General features: G+C 40.4%; 1 protein-coding gene across 7 annotated transcripts in view; it reads left to right on the forward strand.

Moving 5' to 3' along the window:
- The window catches only part of PLCB4 (phospholipase C beta 4), a 222800-nt gene that overhangs the window by 143690 nt on the left and 58289 nt on the right, over positions 1-20821 (forward strand). For 6 of the 7 annotated variants that reach the window (XM_085299169.1, XM_085299172.1, XM_085299171.1 and 3 more), the window contains 10 exons: positions 3646-3727; positions 4776-4876; positions 5499-5556; positions 10143-10251; positions 13745-13955; positions 14564-14657; positions 15288-15367; positions 15833-15917; positions 18511-18601; positions 19853-19948. In XM_085299169.1, the coding sequence (XP_085155295.1) occupies positions 3646-3727; positions 4776-4876; positions 5499-5556; positions 10143-10251; positions 13745-13955; positions 14564-14657; positions 15288-15367; positions 15833-15917; positions 18511-18601; positions 19853-19948 (1007 nt within the window). The remainder of the gene's footprint in view (positions 1-3645; positions 3728-4775; positions 4877-5498; positions 5557-10142; positions 10252-13744; positions 13956-14563; positions 14658-15287; positions 15368-15832; positions 15918-18510; positions 18602-19852; positions 19949-20821) is intronic. The other variant, XM_085299174.1, reaches the window with a different exon arrangement.

Here is a 20821-nt window from a genome sequence, read left to right on the forward strand (position 1 = left end):
TGCTTGAATACTAGCCAGCTCTCCTGGACCCCCTTCCTTCTAGGGCCTTAACCCATGAGATTCCTCCAATTAGGTCTCTGAAGAGCCCAAAGTCCGCTCTGCTGAAGTCCAGGGTTGCAGTCCTGCTTGTTGCCTTGCTTCTTTCCTGCAGGATCCTGAACTCCACCATCTCGTGGTCACTGCAGCCAAGGCTTCCCCCAACCTTCACATCTCCAACCCATCCATCTCTGTTGGTAAGGACAAGGTCCAGCCGGATGCCCTTCCTCGTAGGCTTCTCCACCATTTGTGACAAGAAGTTATCATCAATGCATTGCGGGAGCCTCCTGGACTGCTTGTGCCTTGCTGTGTAGTCCTTCCAGCAGATATCAGGGTGGTTAAAGTCCCCCACGAGAACCAAGGCCTGTGACAATGAGGCTACTTACAGCTGCCTATAGAAGGCCTCATCAACTTTCTCTTCCTGTAGTAGACACCMRCAGCAGTGTCCCCYGTGTTAGCCTGCCCTTTGAYCTTTACCCRTAWGCTCTCGACTGCCTCCTCCTCCTCCACTCCAGGCAAAGCTCGATGCATTCYWGTTGCTCTCTCACATAAAGAGCAACTCCACCACCTCGCCTCCCTGGCCTGTCTTTCCTAAAAAGCACAGAGCCATCCATGGCAGYATTCMAGTCATGAGAGCTATCCCACCATGTCTCTGTGRTTGCAATGAGATCATGGCCCTGCGATCGCGCACAGATCTCCAGCTCCTCCTGTTTGTTCCCCGTGCTGCGTGCGTTGGTGTACAGGCCTTTCAGAGAGGTGGTCATGCCTGCAGGTTTCCCAGGGAGGGTGTAGGGGGGGTCTCCCATAGCCATATCCCAAACACACATTCCCAGGTGTGTGCACCCATTGGAGACTCCCCAAACCAACTTGTGTTTTGTTGTCTACCCTGTCTGTATGACACCTGCCTTCCCCCCTCCTACCTAGTTTAAAGCCCTCTTTCCTAGGCTGGCCAACCTGTTGGCAAAGGCAAACATGCCCCGCTTGGTGAGGTGAATCCCATCTCTCTGCACCAGTTGTTGGTCTTCAAACCATGTTCCATGGTCATAGAACCCAAAACCCTGTTGCCAACACYAGTGGTGTAGCCAGTTGTTGATTTGGGAAATCTTCCTACTCCTCCTCCCATGCCTCCCCCTTTGTGTGACTATATTTATAAGGATTTAAACTAATTTAGATTCTTCCTATAAGCATATCAACAAAAGCAAAACTATGATAAATGAGGATTAATTCTATTTTACACTGAATTAATTAATTTGAAACTATACTTTTTGTTAGTAAATGTATTTAATATCGATTATTCCAAACGACTTGGAAGAAATTTCAGTCTGCAGTTTCATGATGGCTAGAAATCATAGTTTCAGAGAATTTCTTGTAGAGTTTAGGCAGTGGTACTTGCAGTTCTAGCCAAACTGATAAAATCAGTGTAGCCAAGATAAAAGATTGTTTTGAACAATTGTTTTGAACAGTTTGTGTTGGTTTGATTTTTGAAGTAATGACTTGAAATTGGTAAAGCTTTGGAGTTGCAACCAAGTCATTTCAGCCATCAACAAGCGTGATAGATTTATTCCCTTCAGACCAGATTATGGAGGTGTTTTAAAAATTTATTAATGAAAATGTAATTGACACTGCAAAAAAAAATCAAAATAACTGTAGAACAGGAGGATTAAACACTTGTAGGTATTTGTCGACCAGTAACTTGCTTTTTTTTTTTTTAGAAGTAACAGTTTTCTTCCATGGCATTACAATGAGATGAATGTAARTCTGCTAGGATGCATCCTCTTCTGGTAGAAGAAAAAGTAGGATTTTTTACAATATCCCTAGCAAAATGAAAGTGTTGTGCTGAATTCTTTGATTCATGCAATCTTTTTCTAGGCTGCTACTGTCATTACAAATTATTACTATGTTTGCTGTCATCTTTGGTGAAATAAAAGAGAATTTGGCATCAMAAATAAGTTTTCTGCAGCCGTGGAATCTTGGCTCACAGTTTCTGATTAATTGCTTATGCCAATATTACACGTGTTTGACATGACATTTACTACTGGGAGCCAATTCATTAGAACAGGCATAGAATTTTTAGAGGGTTGAGGATGTATTGTAAATCTAGCTAGCATTATTCTGTGTCTCAGAATAAGTAKAAAAATAGGTTGTGAAATTTTTGAAAAAACAGCAGGTGCCTAAAGTTAAACTCCTCAGTCTACATTTTATCGAAAACGTCTTAGTACTTATCAACTTGGAAAATCAAACAATTTATTTAGGTGCTTAAGTAGAARTCTAAATGTTTTAAGAACCCAATAAAAAAATTGGCCAAGTTTTGTTAAAATATTATTTTATCATTTAGATCTTTTGGTTCTTAATATTCACTTTATTAGTATGAAAATATTTAGGCAAGAGACTTGGAGTGTTTTTGGAGAGTCAAACAACTCTGMATTGCTGTGGCAACAAATAAAAGCAACAGTTTCTTTCACATCTTTCACTTTATGAAATTATTCAGTGTGCATGAGGTTAACAGAAAGTCTCAGCAACTGCTTGTTTCATTTGATGGTAAAGAGCAACATATTCTCATCAGGCCACGACTGCGGAGTGTCTCCCAATGTGCAGCCTCTGACAGAGTTAGAAATAGGTAAGCATACAGAGTGCAATTTTCCTGTCCAGAGTAGCCAGAGTTGAGTTGCCAAAATAGAGCACTTATGGGACTCATCATTTTGGGTTAAACCGTAGAAAGATGGAAGGAGAGCTCTTAAGTTTGGATCTACTCTTCCAAGTTAGAGGTTATTCAAGTGGAAACAGAAATCGACCAAAAGTTTTCGCATTAGTCATACCCAGTATTAAAGCTTTAATTGGATTTGTTTCCTGTCAAGTGAAACCTTGTCAGTCTCATGCATGGTGAATCCCGCCTGTTTTACAGAAGCAAGTGCATATTAATCACAAGAATTGGGAAATATTTCAGTGAGAGTGGAGACCTGCTTAAAACAAGTTGTGCACAATATTTCTGTAACAGGCTTATTTGTGGGGTATAAGATGAGGGAGCATTCAAAGGGAGGAGTGTGCTGCAGCCGGTGAGAGAGCAAGGAAGGAGATTTGATGTCCAGCTGGGAGTTTCTCTTTAGCAGAGAGGGCTTGAAAAGGAAAGAGGAGGGAAGGTGCTATTGGGGATGGTTCAGGCCTACGTTACGCGTGGCCGTCTGAGAGGAACAGGTCAGTGCTCGGAAAGGAAGGGGAGTCCCCACAACCGGCAATGTGTGCAGACRTGAGCCTCCTTACTTGGAGAATATGCTGCTCTTTAAACACGGTCATTTATCTGTGCATGTAGTCGCGTGGCAAGAGCCAAAAGAAGAATGCTTTGCACAGTTCTGTATCCCAGAATATTGATAAAAACCCCTTTTGTTCTTTTTGCAGTTCGTTATTTTGATTTATTTTSTAACAGGTAGCTTGGAGGCAGGGCATTTCTGCTCCGTGAAACTTAGAGCACGTTGTCGACTGCACGATTACTTGGAAGGTGCTTACATTCATCCATTGAAGCCAGAGGAAAATGTTGGCAGAGAGAGAAAGAGCTGATTGTTCAGAAAATGACTAACATTTTTCCTTTTTTTCYCCTACTCTTTTTTGTTTTAGCATTACCAGAACCTTTGCATCAGGTAAAACAGAAAAAGTGATCTTTCAGGCACTTAAGGAATTAGGTCTTCCCAGTGGAAAGGTATTTAGCAGTTTTGAATATTTTTTTTATGTCTTAAGAAATTGATGAATTGTTCACATTTGTGGCTGTGATAAGAGTCACACAAAGACAAAAGCAAAGTGTAATTAAATGTGTGACATCAGTGGTCCTTAAACTTCTCGCATCAGGCTTCTTTTCTGTAACAGCCTGCCCCCTCATGTGTTTATGCAAAATATATCGATGTAGATTACGCATTTAGCCTTTTCTCTGTCGCGTTCTGGGCCCCGGTTGCCCTTCCTGCCCCTTCTGCCCTGCGCGCCGGCGTTCTGCCAGCGCTGGCGGCAGCCGCCCTGCCCGCAGCCCCGCAGAGGGGACGACTGGCCGCCAGCTGCAGCCTGCTTCCTCGCCCGTGCGCCCTGCCAAGTCTCCCTGCCTTGTTTTCGGAGACTCCGGGCCTGCAGCGGGCGCCTAGCGAGGCTGGCGAGGGGCAGCCCTGCAGGCTCGGCGTCCGTCCGCCGTCTCCGGCCAGGGAGAGGGGGCACAGAGAAGCGCGAATCCCCCGTGGCAGGGCTGCCTCGGTTCCTGGCAGCCGAGGTGAAATCTTCCCTCCCTCCTGCAGCGCTCGCCTTGCTCAGCCAAAGAAGGACACAGCACTGAGCGCGTTAGAGCCCCGCATCCTCCCTCCCTCGCGGAGATTTTACACACCGCTGTGCTGGAGTGGCTTTACTAGTTAAAACCTTTGTACCAAACCTGGGACTTTTTCCTAATGTTCCTTGACTTCAGGATAAATATCTTGAAGTTCATCTTGGACTTTTTCTTAAGCCTAAGGAGAAAAATAAAGACTGTGTTCCAGTTCTGTGTTTATGTAGAATTAGTGTTAGTGTGAGGTCAGAATATAAGCACGCCAAACAGATCTGTGATAAAGACGAGTTGAGAACTGTTTTCAGAAAWTACAAATGAAACCGTGTACGTTAGGTGAAGCACTAAAATAATTCTCATTTGCTTTCTTTAATGTAAGCTATGCTTATGCACTGATAAGAATATGTAAAGAGTCCTCTGCTGGATAATCTGCCTTTGCATTTTGTTGCAGAATGATGAAATTGAGCCTGCAGCATTTACTTATGAGAAATTTTATGAGCTTACCCAAAAGATATGTCCCCGAACTGACATAGAGGAACTCTATAGAAAGATGTAAGTTTAAATTTAATATAATCTCATTTTAAACTTATTTTACTGTAGTTTTAGTCTGTATCTAAAAGTGACAGAGCACTGTAAAGACTGTCTTTGAATCCTAGTGTTATCAGCAGTATTTTAGACAAACTCAAGCCTATGTTTTCCCCATCCTTCCCTCTAAGATTGTTAATGTAAAAGTTCACTGTATATTTTATGGTAACTTTTACATGAGTTAAAAGAAGCACCTGGAACTCTTTTATTTTATTTTATTTGCATTGGCTTTACTAACTACTGTAATTTTAACTTGCTCCTTTTAGGTGATTAATGCAGTGTGTGAACTAACTAAATTAAGTAAGAAATCTGATGGTCTAAAAGTTTCTTCATTCAAATTATTCTCAGCTGGAAGACTTACATGTTGTTTTATGAAGTAATATCTGCTAAGTTTTGCCAAATATGGGAGATGCACTGTACCTAGCATAGATAGTTAGTATGTATTCTGTGACTGTTAATTTGGAGATATTGAGCCACTTCAGGTAGAAGAGTAGAAGGTTTTAAAAGTATCAACAATGTCAACATGTAAATCATACCTACTGTAGCATCATATATGAAAACTTACATTCTCTAATAAATTTCTTTTCAGCAATGGAGACAAAACTGATTATTTAACGGTAGACCAATTAGTGAGCTTTCTAAATGAAGTAAGCTTTTTCATACATTAACTACCATACAAGTCTGTCTGCAGTGGCTTGCTTCTTCCAGTCTTTCCATTGCATGTATCATGCCATTATTTGCTATGCTTCTGATCTGCTGATCTTTCCATTGTGGTAACATCCAGGTGCAAAAATCAGCTCCAATCTTCTATGTTCTTGTGCTTTCTATGTGTTGGCTTTGCGGATTGCATCTGTTAATACTTGTGTTTGTGTTATGTTGTGTGTTACGTATGTTTTATATATTTTATACTGTTATATTCTGTGCAGTTTCAGCTAAAATACTTCCAGTATTTTATTATAAGCAATATATTTTACCTGTAGACCACTGATAAATATAGCTGCTAATCCTTCGGAATAATAGAAAAAAAGAGGTAGGCTTTTATAAACAGTGATTTTATTCTTCGCTCCTTTTTTTTTCTTTTTTTTCCTCCGTCTATTACCAGTCTAAGGATTGAGAGGCTATTTTAGGAGCTTGTCTATAATTTTTGAATTACTATAAGAAGTGTTAAATAAAAGGAAATATTTTTGCTGCTGTATTTCCAAAATCCATTTGTTATTAAGAATATTTACTATTTCTTAACAATATMATGAATGTGAGAAATATTTCAATGAACAATGGTGTTCTATCCTACTCCTAAAGCGCAGTAAGTTACAGAAGACTGATTCATTCAGAACTGCAACAACACTCTGTGAATTTGACAGAACGTACCAATAGTTTCTTGTCATCTGGGATGTGGAGAATTGTTTTACTTCTGTGTATGAGCTTTTAGGGACCAGGTGCATTTACCAAAAATCTCTCAGTCTAAAATTTTTTACTGTTTATAAATCTATTTTATGTATTTAATGTATTTTTGATACTACTATATGAAGATTTAAGCAGTAATTTCCCCTTGCCTTTTTTTTTTTTTTAAGTAAGGAATGTGTATGCCTTATTCTTCATGAAAACTGAGCTGCATGTAGAAAGAGTATTCAAAAAGAAAAGTGAGAAGATAAACCATTTCATCTGTAATGATTACATACTTGAGGCCTCAGTTGCCATCAACCTAGTTCCCTCTATGCCAAATTTAAGCACATGCTTAATATCACTACTGTGAGATGTTCTTTCATTGTAGTTATTTACAAAGTTTGGTGTCTAGATATTTGCAGGACTCAGGATYCTAGTTAAGATACATCATTCTTGCTCCTGCATTGAGAAGAAGAAAGGGTTAAACTGTTGTTTAAATTGTAAGTGATCCCTTTAAAGTACTTCAGCCCCAAGCTGACCTGTAGTGATAGACTTCACTGCTTGAAATATAAAACCCTGCACTCACTTTGTCCTATATTTGTTTCTGGGTTGTTTTCTTTYTGTGTGTGTTAATCATGAGTTGAATTTTTCAGTAAACTACAATTTCAGCTTTATTTTAAATTTGATTTATATGATTATTCTAGTTTAAACTGTATTTTCTGGAAGCTAACACTTTTGAAGTGCTAGCAATTGCAGGAACTTCCTGGTATCTCCACTTCAACAAAAACCTAAAGTTTAAGTGCTATRCTCTCTATTTTGTATGGTTTTAGCGGTTGTTTGTCAGAATTAGAAATTTCATATTTTATGAGCAAGATTGAAGATCTTGTTCTCTACATCCTATAGACATGGCAAGTTTTTCAAATAGAAATCKTATAGTTGGCTCTTTAGTTGGCAACTGAAGCTGGAAAAAAATAGTCAAATGGTTTCATAGAGTGAAACACTTGCTCTGATGACCTGAAACCCATGCCTTTGGCTGTAATCTGGAAGATTCTTGGTTTTGAAGTAGAGTTTAGGGTTTTGGTCATGAATTCGAAGGCACAAAATGACCTAGAGTCTCTCTCCTGATATGACCATTTTTATCCCCTTGACATCTGGCCAACACTTCAATTAGCAGTGATGTTTAATGTTGAAAAATATTAAAAGATTTTTATTGTTATATAGGAGAAGGGAGTTGCTTGACAGGGCAGTTCTTCATGAGAACCTTCAACCTAAATTATTTTGAATTCAGTAACCTCCAAGGCGTGCTGCAGAAGCTGTTAGTTTTATGGGTTTTTAAGGAAATATGAGGATATGTTTTTGGTATGACTGGAAAGTGAAATGTTTCCCTGGAGTTTTCTCAGGCAAACTGCTATCTCTCTGTGAGTTTTAAATGCTGCTGGCTGACAGCTGATTTCATTGTATATCAATGTTAAAGCATCTGAGAAGTTTTTAGAAATATAATTATTATCAAGCATTGAGTGTTTGTCTTAGGTCTTCTCTTTTAAACTCCAATTTTAAGAAAAAAGAAAAATAATAGAAAAACAAATGAGAGCACTGCTATTGAGATTCGCTTCTGCCATTCATTTGCAGCAATAAATTTTAAGCCAAACAACTGTTAAAGTAGAAGTTCAGTAGTCTGACCAGAACTCCTCCCTTCTCCTGGAAGGAGATATGAGGACATCCTTCTGTGTTCTCTCTCTCCCTCTCTTTGCATTTCCACAAAAGGAGACCATTCCTATCGTTGCACAGGGAGAATGCAAATCAACCAGGCATTCTTTCTGTCCTTGCTTTTAGATGGTTCACCCTCATATGGTTAAGAAGGTCTAGTGGAAGGGTGTCCTTCTAATATAGTAACTAGAACAAGCAAAAGCAGCTACACTGGACATAAATGATTAGTCCTGGGGCATGTTGTCTTCTGAGTGAAACTTCATGCTTTTAGTATTGGTTAGCTTTTGTGTTACAACTTTCCTGAGTTAACAAATTCAGGAGGGCAGAACATTTCCTCAAGAGATGGTTCTGAATATTTTTGTGGGTTTTTTTTTTTAAGTCATACCTTGTCAAATTTGATTTATTTTTTAAACTAAACACGAAGACAAACTTTTGTTAAGATGAAAAAAATAGTAATAATTAAGAAGACTGTTTTGCTCTTAGCTCCCTACGATAATTCTGAGACAGTTTCTCACAAGGAGACTTTTTGCTTTATCCCATTTATTTTCTTCTGTTTTCTTACAATTATCTGTAGAAGAAAGAGTGGGGAAGAGCTCTCTTTAGTAAGAACCTTCCTTCCTTTTTCTTAAAAGTGTTTGAGGTGGTGTATTTTCACTAATGGTATATAGCTTGTCATTTGGCACAATAGGTTGTATTGTTGCATGCAAGTGTTGTATTGCTGTTGTGTGGTGCTTAGCAAGTTATGTCCTGCATCCAGCTGCTTTCATTTCATATTTCATCTGAGTTTTACTTACATATTCAGATAGCTAATCTGTAGTGAATGTAATTGCTATACTTCAGATGCTGCAGACTGTCCGTGGCATTCCTTGAAAGATCCCTCCTTATTTGCATGACTGTATTGGCATTGGCTGTAATTTCTTGAAATGAATCAAGAACAGACACCAATATATTGATTGGAAGAAAACAGATGAAGTTGCTTATTTTCAATTGGATATTGCTTTTCTTGTAAAACAAACAAACAAATAGAAGTCAAAGTGTTTACACATAAGAAATTGCAGCAAATGCTGGTAGTGCTGTGCCAAGCCGTATGAATACCATCCTGTCCACTCCAAATTATTGATCACCATTATGGGGGTGACCTGTTCCATTTCTGAATTCTGCTTAAACTACAGCTTGAAAACTTTGCACCTACTGGGGTAAAAGAGTGTTTTCACAGTCATATTTATTTATTTACATTTTATTGCATCTGCTTACATGCCACTACTCAGTTCAATTTTGTTTTTAATTTTTTTAATGGAGAATCAGGCACACAGTGTGCAGCTCTAAACTGGAATGGAAAAAACCCAAGTATTACATAGCAAACACTAAAATGAAACCTTAAAAACTCTGAATTTTAGCAGTGTATTAAAAATCATTGCTAAATTGTATCTGAGATACCTAAATATTACATATATTGTGAAATCACAATATCATAAATTATTGTGAATGGAAGAGATGATACTGTGAAGTTTCTTAAGTTTTACATATTTCTTCTAAGAACCTAGGCTGATTTTTAAATAGTTGATGAACAATATTTATATAATTCACAAATAATCAGTAGTTGCACATTTCTAAAAACAGGTTTCAAATTCTGTATTTATAGTATAGCTTTGTTTTGCTTCTAATTTTTACTTTAGCTGTAGATGTTGCAGAAGTGATGTATCTTTGCAGAGKTGATTACAGTGCCATCGGTCAAGTCTATCAGTTTATATGATCTAAAAAAAATGATTGGGAAGAACAGGGAGAATTTACAAAGAAGAAAGTTTAGCTATTTTTTTCAACATTTCATTGACACGTGTACCACGTGCAGTCATTATTTTCATGAACAAGCAACAGTAAGGCCAGTTTACGATTACACTGGACTCTTATGAAATATTTCTAGAATCAAACTGCCTAAGTTTCTTATGAAAGATAAGTAAGGTTTATTTTCTATCTAATGCTAAAGCTACCATTGGATATTCTGTAAGTTTTAGTTTAGTTTTGTTTTGTTTTGTTTTTAAATGTCCACTTCTTTCTTTCTCTCTCATCTGCAGTAATGAAATGCTCTTGGATGATAGCTGTGTACTACATTGTTTTGCTGAATTCTGTTGTTTTCTAACCATAGCATCAGCGAGATCCTCGGCTGAATGAAATTTTATTTCCGTTCTATGATACAAAAAGAGCCATGCAGATAATTGAGACATATGAGCCAGATGAAGACTTGAGGAGTAAAGGTAAACAAATGGAAGGAAATTTAATATCACTAATCTTTAAGCATTTGGGCAAAATGTTCTGAAACATCTGACTTCTAAAAAAGAAGCTTATGGTCCCTGTGGTCAATGGGCACTTGTTTGGCCACGCAGGAAACTGGATCGGGAACCTGATTTGCAGAGAAATATCTCCCCCTCAGAATCAGTGATTTTTCATTTTTCCCTGATCAAGGTTAGGGTGTGACCATTCAGACAGCTGTCCTGATACATAGAAACAGCTGCCTAATACCAAATGGGAAAGGCTAGCACAAGTCTGGCCTTGAGTGATGGAAAACAATGTGAGGACTCCTGCCATCAGGGCCTCATGCATGTGGCTGACTGTAAAGCTGTTTAGGTGTTGTAAAAAATGTTACCCTCTTCAATGGATATTCATTTAGCCTTCTTATATTTTGATCCGTATACTACGTGCAGGCAGCAGCCTAGCTTACAACAGGGTGTTTTACATGGGTATGTTGCAAAATGTTATGCTTTCTCTGGGCAAGAAGACTACAGACCACAACCASTGTTTGCCCGGAATGCCTGCCCAACTGTGCCTTTTTTCCACTAGATTCGCTGCATATCATCTGAGAGCCATTTTGTGCTGCCACTTTTAAGTTCTCAGTGATTAAAGAAATAAAAACACTTGTAAAGCTGGAAATTCCATTTTCCCCCCTTTTTCACCATCTTCCAAAACTCAGAAGCAGCTGAGAGGATCTGAATAGGACTTTCCAGAACGGTTCACCTTTGGCTGACACAAATCACAGAAAGCTTCAGCTCCACTACAGGATTTTTCAGAAGGTTATCAGCAAAATAAAAAGCAGAATTATAGGAGTTTTCTTTATAAGGCAAAAGGTGGTTTTAAACAAAATAAAATTGAGAATGCTGTGACCTGTGCCTTAGAAATAGCTGAGTGTCCGTATTTGACTTTAGGGAATGCAGTTTCCAAATTAGTGTCAGATAATTATTCTTTGCTATGACTTTCTGTGAGTAAACCCTTCTTCCCCATCTACCATCCTTTTTTAGCATCTTAGCCACTTTAAAAAGTGAGATTGCAGTACTGATAGTGATTATCTTACCTTTTTTTCCATTGAAATTTGTCCCTTGACATTTTTAACACTTTATGAAGCATGTAACAGGGAAGTAAGAGATATCGCAAATTCCATCCCGAGTTAATGTACTGTTCCATCCTCATATACAAAATGGCTTGCTCTTCTTTGTAATGGAATAAACTACTGCAAGTATTTCAAAATACAAACTTGGAAGTATCTTAGATTTTCCATGCTTTGCAAATGAACACATTGAGTGTCTTCAAGTAAGTCTTCACTTGTTTTTGCCAGCAGAGAACAATCTCCATGCATGCTGCAAGCTGATGTACATCCAGCAATGATGGATGCAATCCATCTGATGTACATCCACAGTCAGCTCAGGACTAAGTATTGTCCAGAAGGGAAGAATTCCCATGTTAGACTATTAAGTGCAAACTCACAATTTCTTGCTTGCAAAGTCTAAGAGTCTGAAACTGTTGGAGTATTCTGAGAGTATGTTACTACGTATTTGCCTTACTCGCATGCTCTTGATGCCTTAGGTGTACTATTGATAAATGCTGGAGACAGGATATTGAGCTAGATGGAACCCTATCTTTTTCTGATAGAACTGTTCTGATTTTCTGGGAACACAGTAGCAGATATTTCACCAGTGGTGCAGTTGCTGTTTAGCTTAGAGTACTAGAAGAAGGAGTGAGAGAAGGACTGGGGAAAATGTGGGCCCACTACTGAATGGGGTGGGGGCCCTGGTGGCAAATGATACAGAGAAGACAGAGATACTGAATGCCACCTTTGCTTCAGTCTTCACTGCTAAGGGCAGCCCTCAAGAATCCCAGAGCCTGGACGTGAGGGAGAAAGTCCAGAGAAAGGAAAACTTTCCTTTGGTTGAGGAGGATAGGATTAGAGACCTTCTGGGCAAGCTTGACATCCACAAATCCATGGGCCTGGGTGGGATGCACCCCCAGGTACTGAGGGAGCTGGCAGATGTTGTTGCCAGGCTGCTCTCCATCATCTTTGAAAGGTTCTGGAGAACTGGAGAGGTGCCTGAGGACTGCAAGAAAGCTAATGTCACTCCTGTCGTCAGTGATGTGGAGTCTAGTTGGAGGCCTGTGGCTAGTAGTGTCCCCCAGGGCTCAGGACTGGCTCCCATCCTGTTCAACTTTTTCATCAATGACCTGGATGAAAGGATGGAATGACTGGCTGGGTGGATGAGGGCAGAGCAGTGGACATTGTGTACCTTGACTTCAGCAAGGCTTTTGACACTGTCTCCCGTAACATCCTCCTAGACAAGCTCAGGAAGCGTGGGTTAGACGAGCAGACAGTGAGGTGGATTGAGGATCCCCCACCAGGACTCAGGACTGTGTACCATCCTGTTCAACTTCTTCATCAGCGACTTGGATGAGGGGACAGAGTGCCTCCTCAGCAAGTTTGCTGATGATACCAGGCTGGGAGGAGTGGCTGACACACCWGAGGGCTGTGCTGCCATTCAGAGAGACCTGGACAGGCTGGAGAGCTGGGCGGAGAGGAACCTCCTGAGGTTCAACAAGGGCAAGTGCAGGGTCCTGCACCTAGGGAAAATAACCCTAGGCACCAGGACAGGCTGGGGGCTGACCTTCTGGAGAGCAGCTCTGCAGAGAAGGGCCTGGGAGTGCCGTTGGATGACAAGTTGACCATGAGCCAGCAATGTGCCCTTGTGGCCAAGAAGGCCAATGGTCTCCTGGGGTGCATTAGGAAGAGTGTTGCCAGCAGGTSGAGGGRGGTGATCCTGCCCCTCTCCTCAGCCCTGCTGAGGCCTCATCTCAAGTACTGTGTCCAGTTCTGTGCTGCCCACTGCAAGAGAGGCATGGAGCTACTGGAGAAGTCCAGTGTAGGGCTAAGATGATGATGAGAGAGCTGGAGCACCTGCCCTATGAGGAATGGCTGCGAGAGCTGGGCCTGTTTAGCCTGGGGAAGAGAAGATTTTGGGGGGGATCTTATCARTGCRTATAAGTAYCTGAAGGGAGGGTGTCAGGGGGACAGAGACAAACTGTTTTCAGTTGTCCCGTGTGACAGGACAAGAGGCAATGGGCAGAAATCAAACCTCAGGAAACTCCACCTGACCGTGGAGGGGAATTTCTTCCCTGTGAGAGTGACGGAGCACTGGCACAGGTTGCCCAGAGAGGTTGTGGAGTCTCCTTCTCTGGAGATCTTCAAGACCCTCCTGGACGCAACCCTGTCTAACCTGCTCTAGGTGACCCTGCTGAGCATGGGGGTTGGACTAGCTGATCTCCAGAGGTCCCTTCCAAGCTTACTGATTCTGTGATTCTAAGGAGCCTCTGTTTGCTTGCAAGAGCTTGTGTAGACAAAACTTTCTGATGAGGCTCGTGCTTTGATAGAGTTTGTGCCCGTTATAAATTTCTAACAGTAAGTAACCCATGCTTTCTTCTTCCTCCCAGGTCTCATATCAAGTGATGGTTTTTGCCGATACTTGATGTCAGATGAAAATGCCCCAGTTTTCCTAGACCGTTTGGAGTTGTATCAAGAAATGGACCATCCTTTGGCTCACTATTTCATCAGTTCCTCCCACAATACATACTTAACAGGCAGGCAGTTTGGTGGGAAGTCTTCAGTGGAGATGTACAGACAAGTGCTTTTGGCTGGATGCAGGTTGGAAGCAGTAGATAATAGTCTTTAACATTTGTGAATTAAATAATTAAGTCTACGTAATATCCCTTAGTGATAAGTTGCATAATTGAATGTGTAAATTAAAAAGTGTGGTAAATGACAAAATACATATTTAATGTACTATTTTTCTCACAAAAAACACTGCAAGTTAATGTACGAATTGGTTTCAGGAGATGGGAGACAGGTTGTAATAAAGATGACAGAAGATTGGTCTCAAAATGAGAACTGAAGAATTTGAGAGGGTCTTTTAATTAAGCAGTTTATGTGTAAATGAGAACCAGTTTATGATTTCCTGTTTAATTTCTTGACATACTGTAGCATGTCACAATTAACCGTGGAAGAAAATAAATAATGAATACTAGGGTGCTCAGATGTGAATATAATCTCCCATACATTCTGTATTTAAGGTAATATATCCATATTTATAAAAGCAGCCTGAAATTACACAGATACAGCTTAAAAGGAATTGTGTTATGCCTAAAATTGCTTTGTAGCTACTGTTCCTGGACATCACCGATCAAAACTGTTCTGAGTAGCATGTGTGTACTGAAACGCTAAGAAAACTGATACAGTTTTTCTTGGGTCTTTAGATGCGTTGAACTGGATTGTTGGGATGGAAAAGGGGAAGACCAAGAACCAATAATAACACATGGAAAAGCAATGTGTACAGATATTCTTTTTAAGGTAAATGCCTCACCACTGTGTCTGAAAGTAAGCCCAAATAAACCCCCAGGACAAGAATCGGTGGAGGTCCTCTTCTCTGCACCCAGCTGCTACTCCCTTGCAACAGACTAACACATCTCATTGATATGGTATTGTCCCCAAATCTTAAGGCTTTTTTCTGCTTTGTGTTATACATACCTTTTTCACTTTCCTGCAGGAAGCAGGCTCTCATCTGTTGCCCAGTCTTTTAACATCCCATAGCTCTCCGCAGAACAGAATAAAAATTCCCTCCAGTGCCTACAAAGTTTCTAGCTGTGGAAGCAGCCTGGAGATGTAGGAATTACTCTTGGAGTTGAAATCCTTCTGGGCAAGATTAGATGGAGATCTGGGGGTAGCACTGATGGGTTGTGAGTGGAGTAGCTGTCTTTGCTGCAAGTGCAGTGAGCACTGTTGGGCACTGAATCTGGATCGTTGGGGGATGTAGAGAAGAATGAGCATACATTTTGTTCCTGTTCTGGTTTCATTTGCTACATTTGAGATTTAGCTCTTTGTTTCTCCAAGTGGAGTACAGGAAGGACAAAAAAGATGCATCTTTCATTATGATTGTAATTTGATCTGTTCTAATTTGAATCCTGTTGTTACATTTTAAAGGACGTAATTCAGGCCATTAAGGAAACAGCATTTGTTACATCAGAGTATCCTGTCATTCTTTCCTTTGAAAATCACTGCAGGTATATAGTGTATTCCTTTTTCATTTTTAATAGTGCAATGAATGAGAAAGATGATATGCTCAAAAATAGTATAATTTCAGTATATTTGAAAATGGTATGGGGGCATGCAGATATGTTGGATCTCACTTGGAAGGGGCTATACTTTAATATCTTGGTCAAGCTGTAGCTGGCTTAATAATGGCAATATTTTTATCTGTGGTAATGCTGTGAAGTATGTTTGAACATTCCATTAGCTGTGTGGTTTTCAGTTCATCTACTTTCTTAGTCTTTAATTTAAATTTATATGTGTTAGATCATAGGCTTTTATTGATGGTTTATTTACAGTAAAATAATAGCATTCCGTTGAGAGAAGGTGGGCAGTGTATAATTTGGGATGCCTAAATTATTTTAATGTTACTCTCTTTTGCTGAGTAGTAATGATTTCTTTTTTCACACTTAAAAGTTAACCAGTGTCATATTTTCCAGCAAATATCAGCAGTACAAGATGTCAAAGTACTGTGAAGATCTTTTTGGAGATCTCCTGTTGAAGCAGCCTCTAGAAACCCATCCAGTATGTTATTTTCTGCTTGTATTTCTATTTTTTATACTAGCTGTATTGGAGAGAGAGAGGATAAAATGGGATTATATAGCCTATTGTGGGAATGCTGTTCGGTTCCAGTCCTGTGCTTTCAAAAATGAGTAGCAGTTTGGGATGTCTGCTTTTTCATACGAACTTGTCCTTATCTGATTTGTTTAATCTTTTCCGTACAGGACTTGGGCAAGCAGCCTGGGGAACTCCATCCCCTTGATGTGTGACGTGATACCAGCTCCTATATAAAATACACCACATACCTTGTATTTGTTGGGCATATGTAACTCTGAAATTGCCAGTCACTACTGACAAACAACTAATTGTGAATTACGTGGTCTCATCTGAGAAGGATGCAGTACCTCTTGTTTTAGCTGCACTTTGCATGCTTCACAGTCTAGATCAGGCTCTGCAGGCTAAGTAGCCCCCACTACTCCATTAAGAATTAAATTAAGCACAAAGAGTTCCATGCAGCCTCATTTAGGCTATCAAGTACACTGTAATCGGCATGCACTTCACTCTCCTACATGGCAGGAGATAACAGCAGACACTCCTCCACAAACACAATATCTGAGGCTTAACATCTTGTTATCCAGTGCTTGCAGCTACACCTCCAAGGCCTTCCTTAGTCCCATGAACAATTTACTCGCTTCCTATGCCAGCAGCCACCAAAACAGTGAACGAGCTGCTCTTGGGTGCYGTGGGAGACCATGGCAAAGAGTCTCTGCCTAACCTCTCCCCTCCTGACCTTATGAGCCTCTTCAAAGAGGCCTCCTGTCATCAGCATCTTCAGAGCTGCATTTTTCTTGGCTTCCCTTGCATGTAGCATAGAGAGCAACATCTAAGATTGAGAGAAAATCAGGTTGTCACCATGAAGGGCACAACCCAGAGAAAAAAAAAAAGTAGTATTCCCCTATGATGTCTGTAATACTTCGCCATGCTCTTCACAGAGACTTGATTCTAGCAGCTTTATGCAAGCCTAAAATAGAGCTAGCCAAAGGCTACCTCAGGCCGTGGTACTCAGCTGCCTGTGCTCYCTTCTGCATTTTATCTCCATTCCTCCTCAGGGGTTCATTCAGTCCCTAGCCCCCAGCAAAGCAAACATTGCAAAGACATTCCAGGAAACTTGGAATGCGTATTTCAGGAGCCCTTGTCTGCTGGTGCCTCAGCTGGCTGAGGAGGACTGACCTCAAGAGAGATATGACAGTGGTTGAAGTAGATTTATTTTTTAAATGAAAACAAATATTTGTCCAAATAGGCATCTAGTTCTACCCTATGCTTGGGAATGCTGGCTAGCATCCTAGAGGCCTAGGGATGAATGATCTCTGCGGCACTGACATCTAGTGGAACTACAACACTGTCTCAGAGCAGTTGCTCAGCGTGTACTCTGTCATCAGTGAGCAAGCTGCAACTCCCACAGCTGAGCTAGCCTGGTGGTAATAGGTAACTAATACCCTTCTGCAAGGAGATTTGCAMCCACTGTTGTGGCAGGGTTATTTTTTGGGTTTTGGTGGATTTTTTTTGGCTTAGTTGATGTTTGTCATCTCTGCTTATTGTACTTGGGTTTCAGGTTGCAGTGGTTGGTTCTCCTGTTTCTTCCTCCAGAAWTGTGCTTCTGCTTAGCTCAGAGAGTTAGACTGAAGGATAAGAAATATCTGAATATTTCTTCTAATAATTTTTAATAGTCCTGACAATATCTTCTAATCCCATATCACTCATGCTTCACTGGGAACTTTAGCGCGTTATAACAATAAGTCCTGATATAATATCCTTAGTGGGCCTCAGGTGGAGAGGGTACTAMATATAATACTCAAAAATCCATAGCTCAGCCTCAGACTGATGTGATGAAGCTTAATTTAGAGGATTTTGTACTTTTCCCTTTTCTCAATAATGTTTTTTCTCCTTCCCCAAATTAGAACAAACTTTTTACTAATACTTACTATGTATGTGACGTTTGCCATTTGATGCCTTTCACAAATACTTAAGACATGACCCTGTAGCTCTACTTGTAAAAGCAGTCCTCATCACTTAACCAAGACCTGGGTAGTGTTTTCCATTCACCAGTACCAGTCAATTTTTACTCTGTAAAGTACTCTCTCAGTATGTGCGGGCTGCCATGCTTGCATTTTTACAGTTCAGAGGGACCATAACAGGTGAGTTATTTAGAGATCAAATCATAAAAGGCTAAACTGTGACTTAGACTATGTATCAGGCACAAGAAGAGAGACWAAGTAGGAAGTCCTCTGATGAAGAGTTGCAGGCCACTTCCATGACCACTGCTAGGTAGAAAACAACAGAAGACAYTTTGATCAATACAGCTGAGGATGGCATAGGCTGGAGAGCAGCGTGCTGATTTCAGCTGGCAACAGTTACCTGAACAGAGCTTTCCCATGGGACAGGGAGAAACAGAGGTGATGTTATTACTCCAGTCACACTGCCTTCGGGGATTGTGCCTGAGGCGGCACTGCTTGCTCACTGTCCGGTACCATTGCTGTCCTAAAGTCAAAGCCCAAAATAGGGATACAGAGTGGTCCAATAGCTGTTACTAAGCTTTCTTATTAATTGTTTTTTACAGCTTGATCCAGGTAAAGCCTTACCTTCTCCTAATGACCTCAAAAGAAAGATTCTCATAAAGAATAAAAGGCTGAAACCTGAAGTAGAAAAAAGTAAGTAGAGCTTGTAACAAATACTAAATTAAACAAAAGTCCAGACTGGAGATGAATGTGCTTTATGTTACTAAGCTTTCCAAATTGCTTACATTTCGATGTTGAAGAATATGTATCATGAATTGTATGTAAATAACACTTTGTTTGTCCTTGTGTTTCRTATGAATACTAGAGTCTGGACCTTGATATCAGCGTGTAGCATAGATAGACGTTGAAATGTAATACTGGGACTTTATCAGATTGCCATTCAAGCTAAAATATAACGGAGATATAATCTCTTGTAAATTCTGCCCGCAGTGGTATGTTTACATTTCTGTGTTTTTCCAGGATAAGCAAAAAATGAAATGGAATTTCAAATTGCTYTTCTTGCTATTATTGCCAGTTCTGATATTTATCTTACTTCAGTAATAATAATGTTGTTATCTTAGTTTCCAGTATGGCCGTAGTGATAAACCCTGGTTCTTCTGTTGCCAAAGATAAGCATGCAAACCTTCTACTGACTTCAATGTTACACTGATGATRTTCGTACTGTCTGACTGAAATGCACGCAGGAACACAACTGAAAATCCAAGCACTCTGTCTCCCTTTGAATACGGTGTATAGATCAATCACAGAAGAGATAGTTGTCTGTTTATTCTTTGAAGAAATAATGTTAGCTCCAAAGGCCTTTGAAGTCTGTGGAGGTACTTTCCTTAACTTCAGTGAGCTTTGGATACAGCTCTTGGCAGCTTTTCAGAACTAGCAACAGTCCATGTCTAATGACACTGTTATTCTGCACAATGTTGATGCTAACAGAAAACTTGATCTGGGATTAAGTAAAAGTACCTGAAGGGAGGGTGTCAAGGGGACGGGGMCAAACTCTTCAGTTGCCCCGTGTGACAGGACAAGAGGCAATGGGCAAAAACTGAAGCACAGGCAGTTCCGCCTGACCGTGAGGGGGAATTTCTTCMCTGTGAGAGTGATGGAGCCCTGGCACAGGTTGCCCAGAGAGRTTGTGGAGTCTCCTTCTCTGGAGATATTCCAGRCCTGCCTGGAYGCAACCCTGTCTAACCTGCTCTAGGTGACCCTGCTGAGCGGGRAGGTTGGACTAGCTGATCTCCAGAGGTCCCTTCCAACCTTACTGATTCTATGATCTATGATTCTRTGAAAAGTAGATCTCAGAATGAGTTATTTATGCCTGTTTTTGTGTATTTCATTTTACTTCAAACTGTTTATGATGTGATTAATCTCTTTTATTTTTCTTATAAACAGAACAGCTAGATGCTCTGAAAAAGATGATGGAGGCTGGCGAAACAGCTGCCCCTGTAAATATCCTAGAGGATGATAATGAAGAAGAAATAGAAAGTGGTGAGGATTTCATGTAGAATGCCTCTCAGAACATTGCATATTGTAAAACGGTGGGCCAGCATCAGCAGTTAGCATGCATGTGTTACCCAAGCAAACCACATGCTTGATCTGTGGCAGCAGCAGTAACTCTGGGCTCAGTGCAAGACCATTTATACAGACCTCCAGCCCCACCATCTCATCTCAGATAGATGCTACAGCTGCTTCTGGCTCTATGGCAGACTGTAGTTGGAATGTAGCACATTGAACACAGCTTGGATGGTGGTCCAAGTGGTAATTTTTAACTTATTTTTCAGAAATCATGTTATAACAGCAACCAAGTCAGATTTTCACTGTGTATGTGTGTATGTACGTGACTGGGAGACTGTGATATTTGCTTTGGAAACAGATTTTGTCACTATTTTTAATGCTTGTGTTGACATCAGATTAGACTATTGCATTATGCTCTATACGGATAACATCAGGGATAGGATTTTCCGTGCTGAGCTTCAGATATCGTTAGTGTAAACATCTAGATCTGAGCCAGTAATGTGGAATGTGTTTACAGCCGACAGAGAAGAGTAGACATTTCTAAGATGTGATTCACATGGCCTGTTTTAGATGGCCACCTTCAGATGAGGTAAATCATGCAGTGCCTGCAAGTGTCTGTCCCAAGGTACTGGACTGTGACCCACTTTATGCTGAATGCCCAAGCTATGGCCTACCCCTTGATCCTTGATTTCTTCATATCACAAAGCTGCTGCCATTGCAGTCCGTAGAAGTCCTCGGGGTAGATACTCTTTATGATCCAAATCTGTTGTCTGTCCTTGCAATGATGGAAAAGGCTGAAGCGCAAGGATTTTTTGGAAGGGCCTCTCAGTATCTTTCTTCAGATGA

Source organism: Rhea americana, unplaced genomic scaffold (assembly GCF_003343005.1).
Source record: "Rhea americana isolate MKP2758 unplaced genomic scaffold, rheAme1 scaffold_146, whole genome shotgun sequence".
Classification (NCBI taxonomy): Eukaryota; Metazoa; Chordata; class Aves; order Rheiformes; family Rheidae; genus Rhea; species Rhea americana.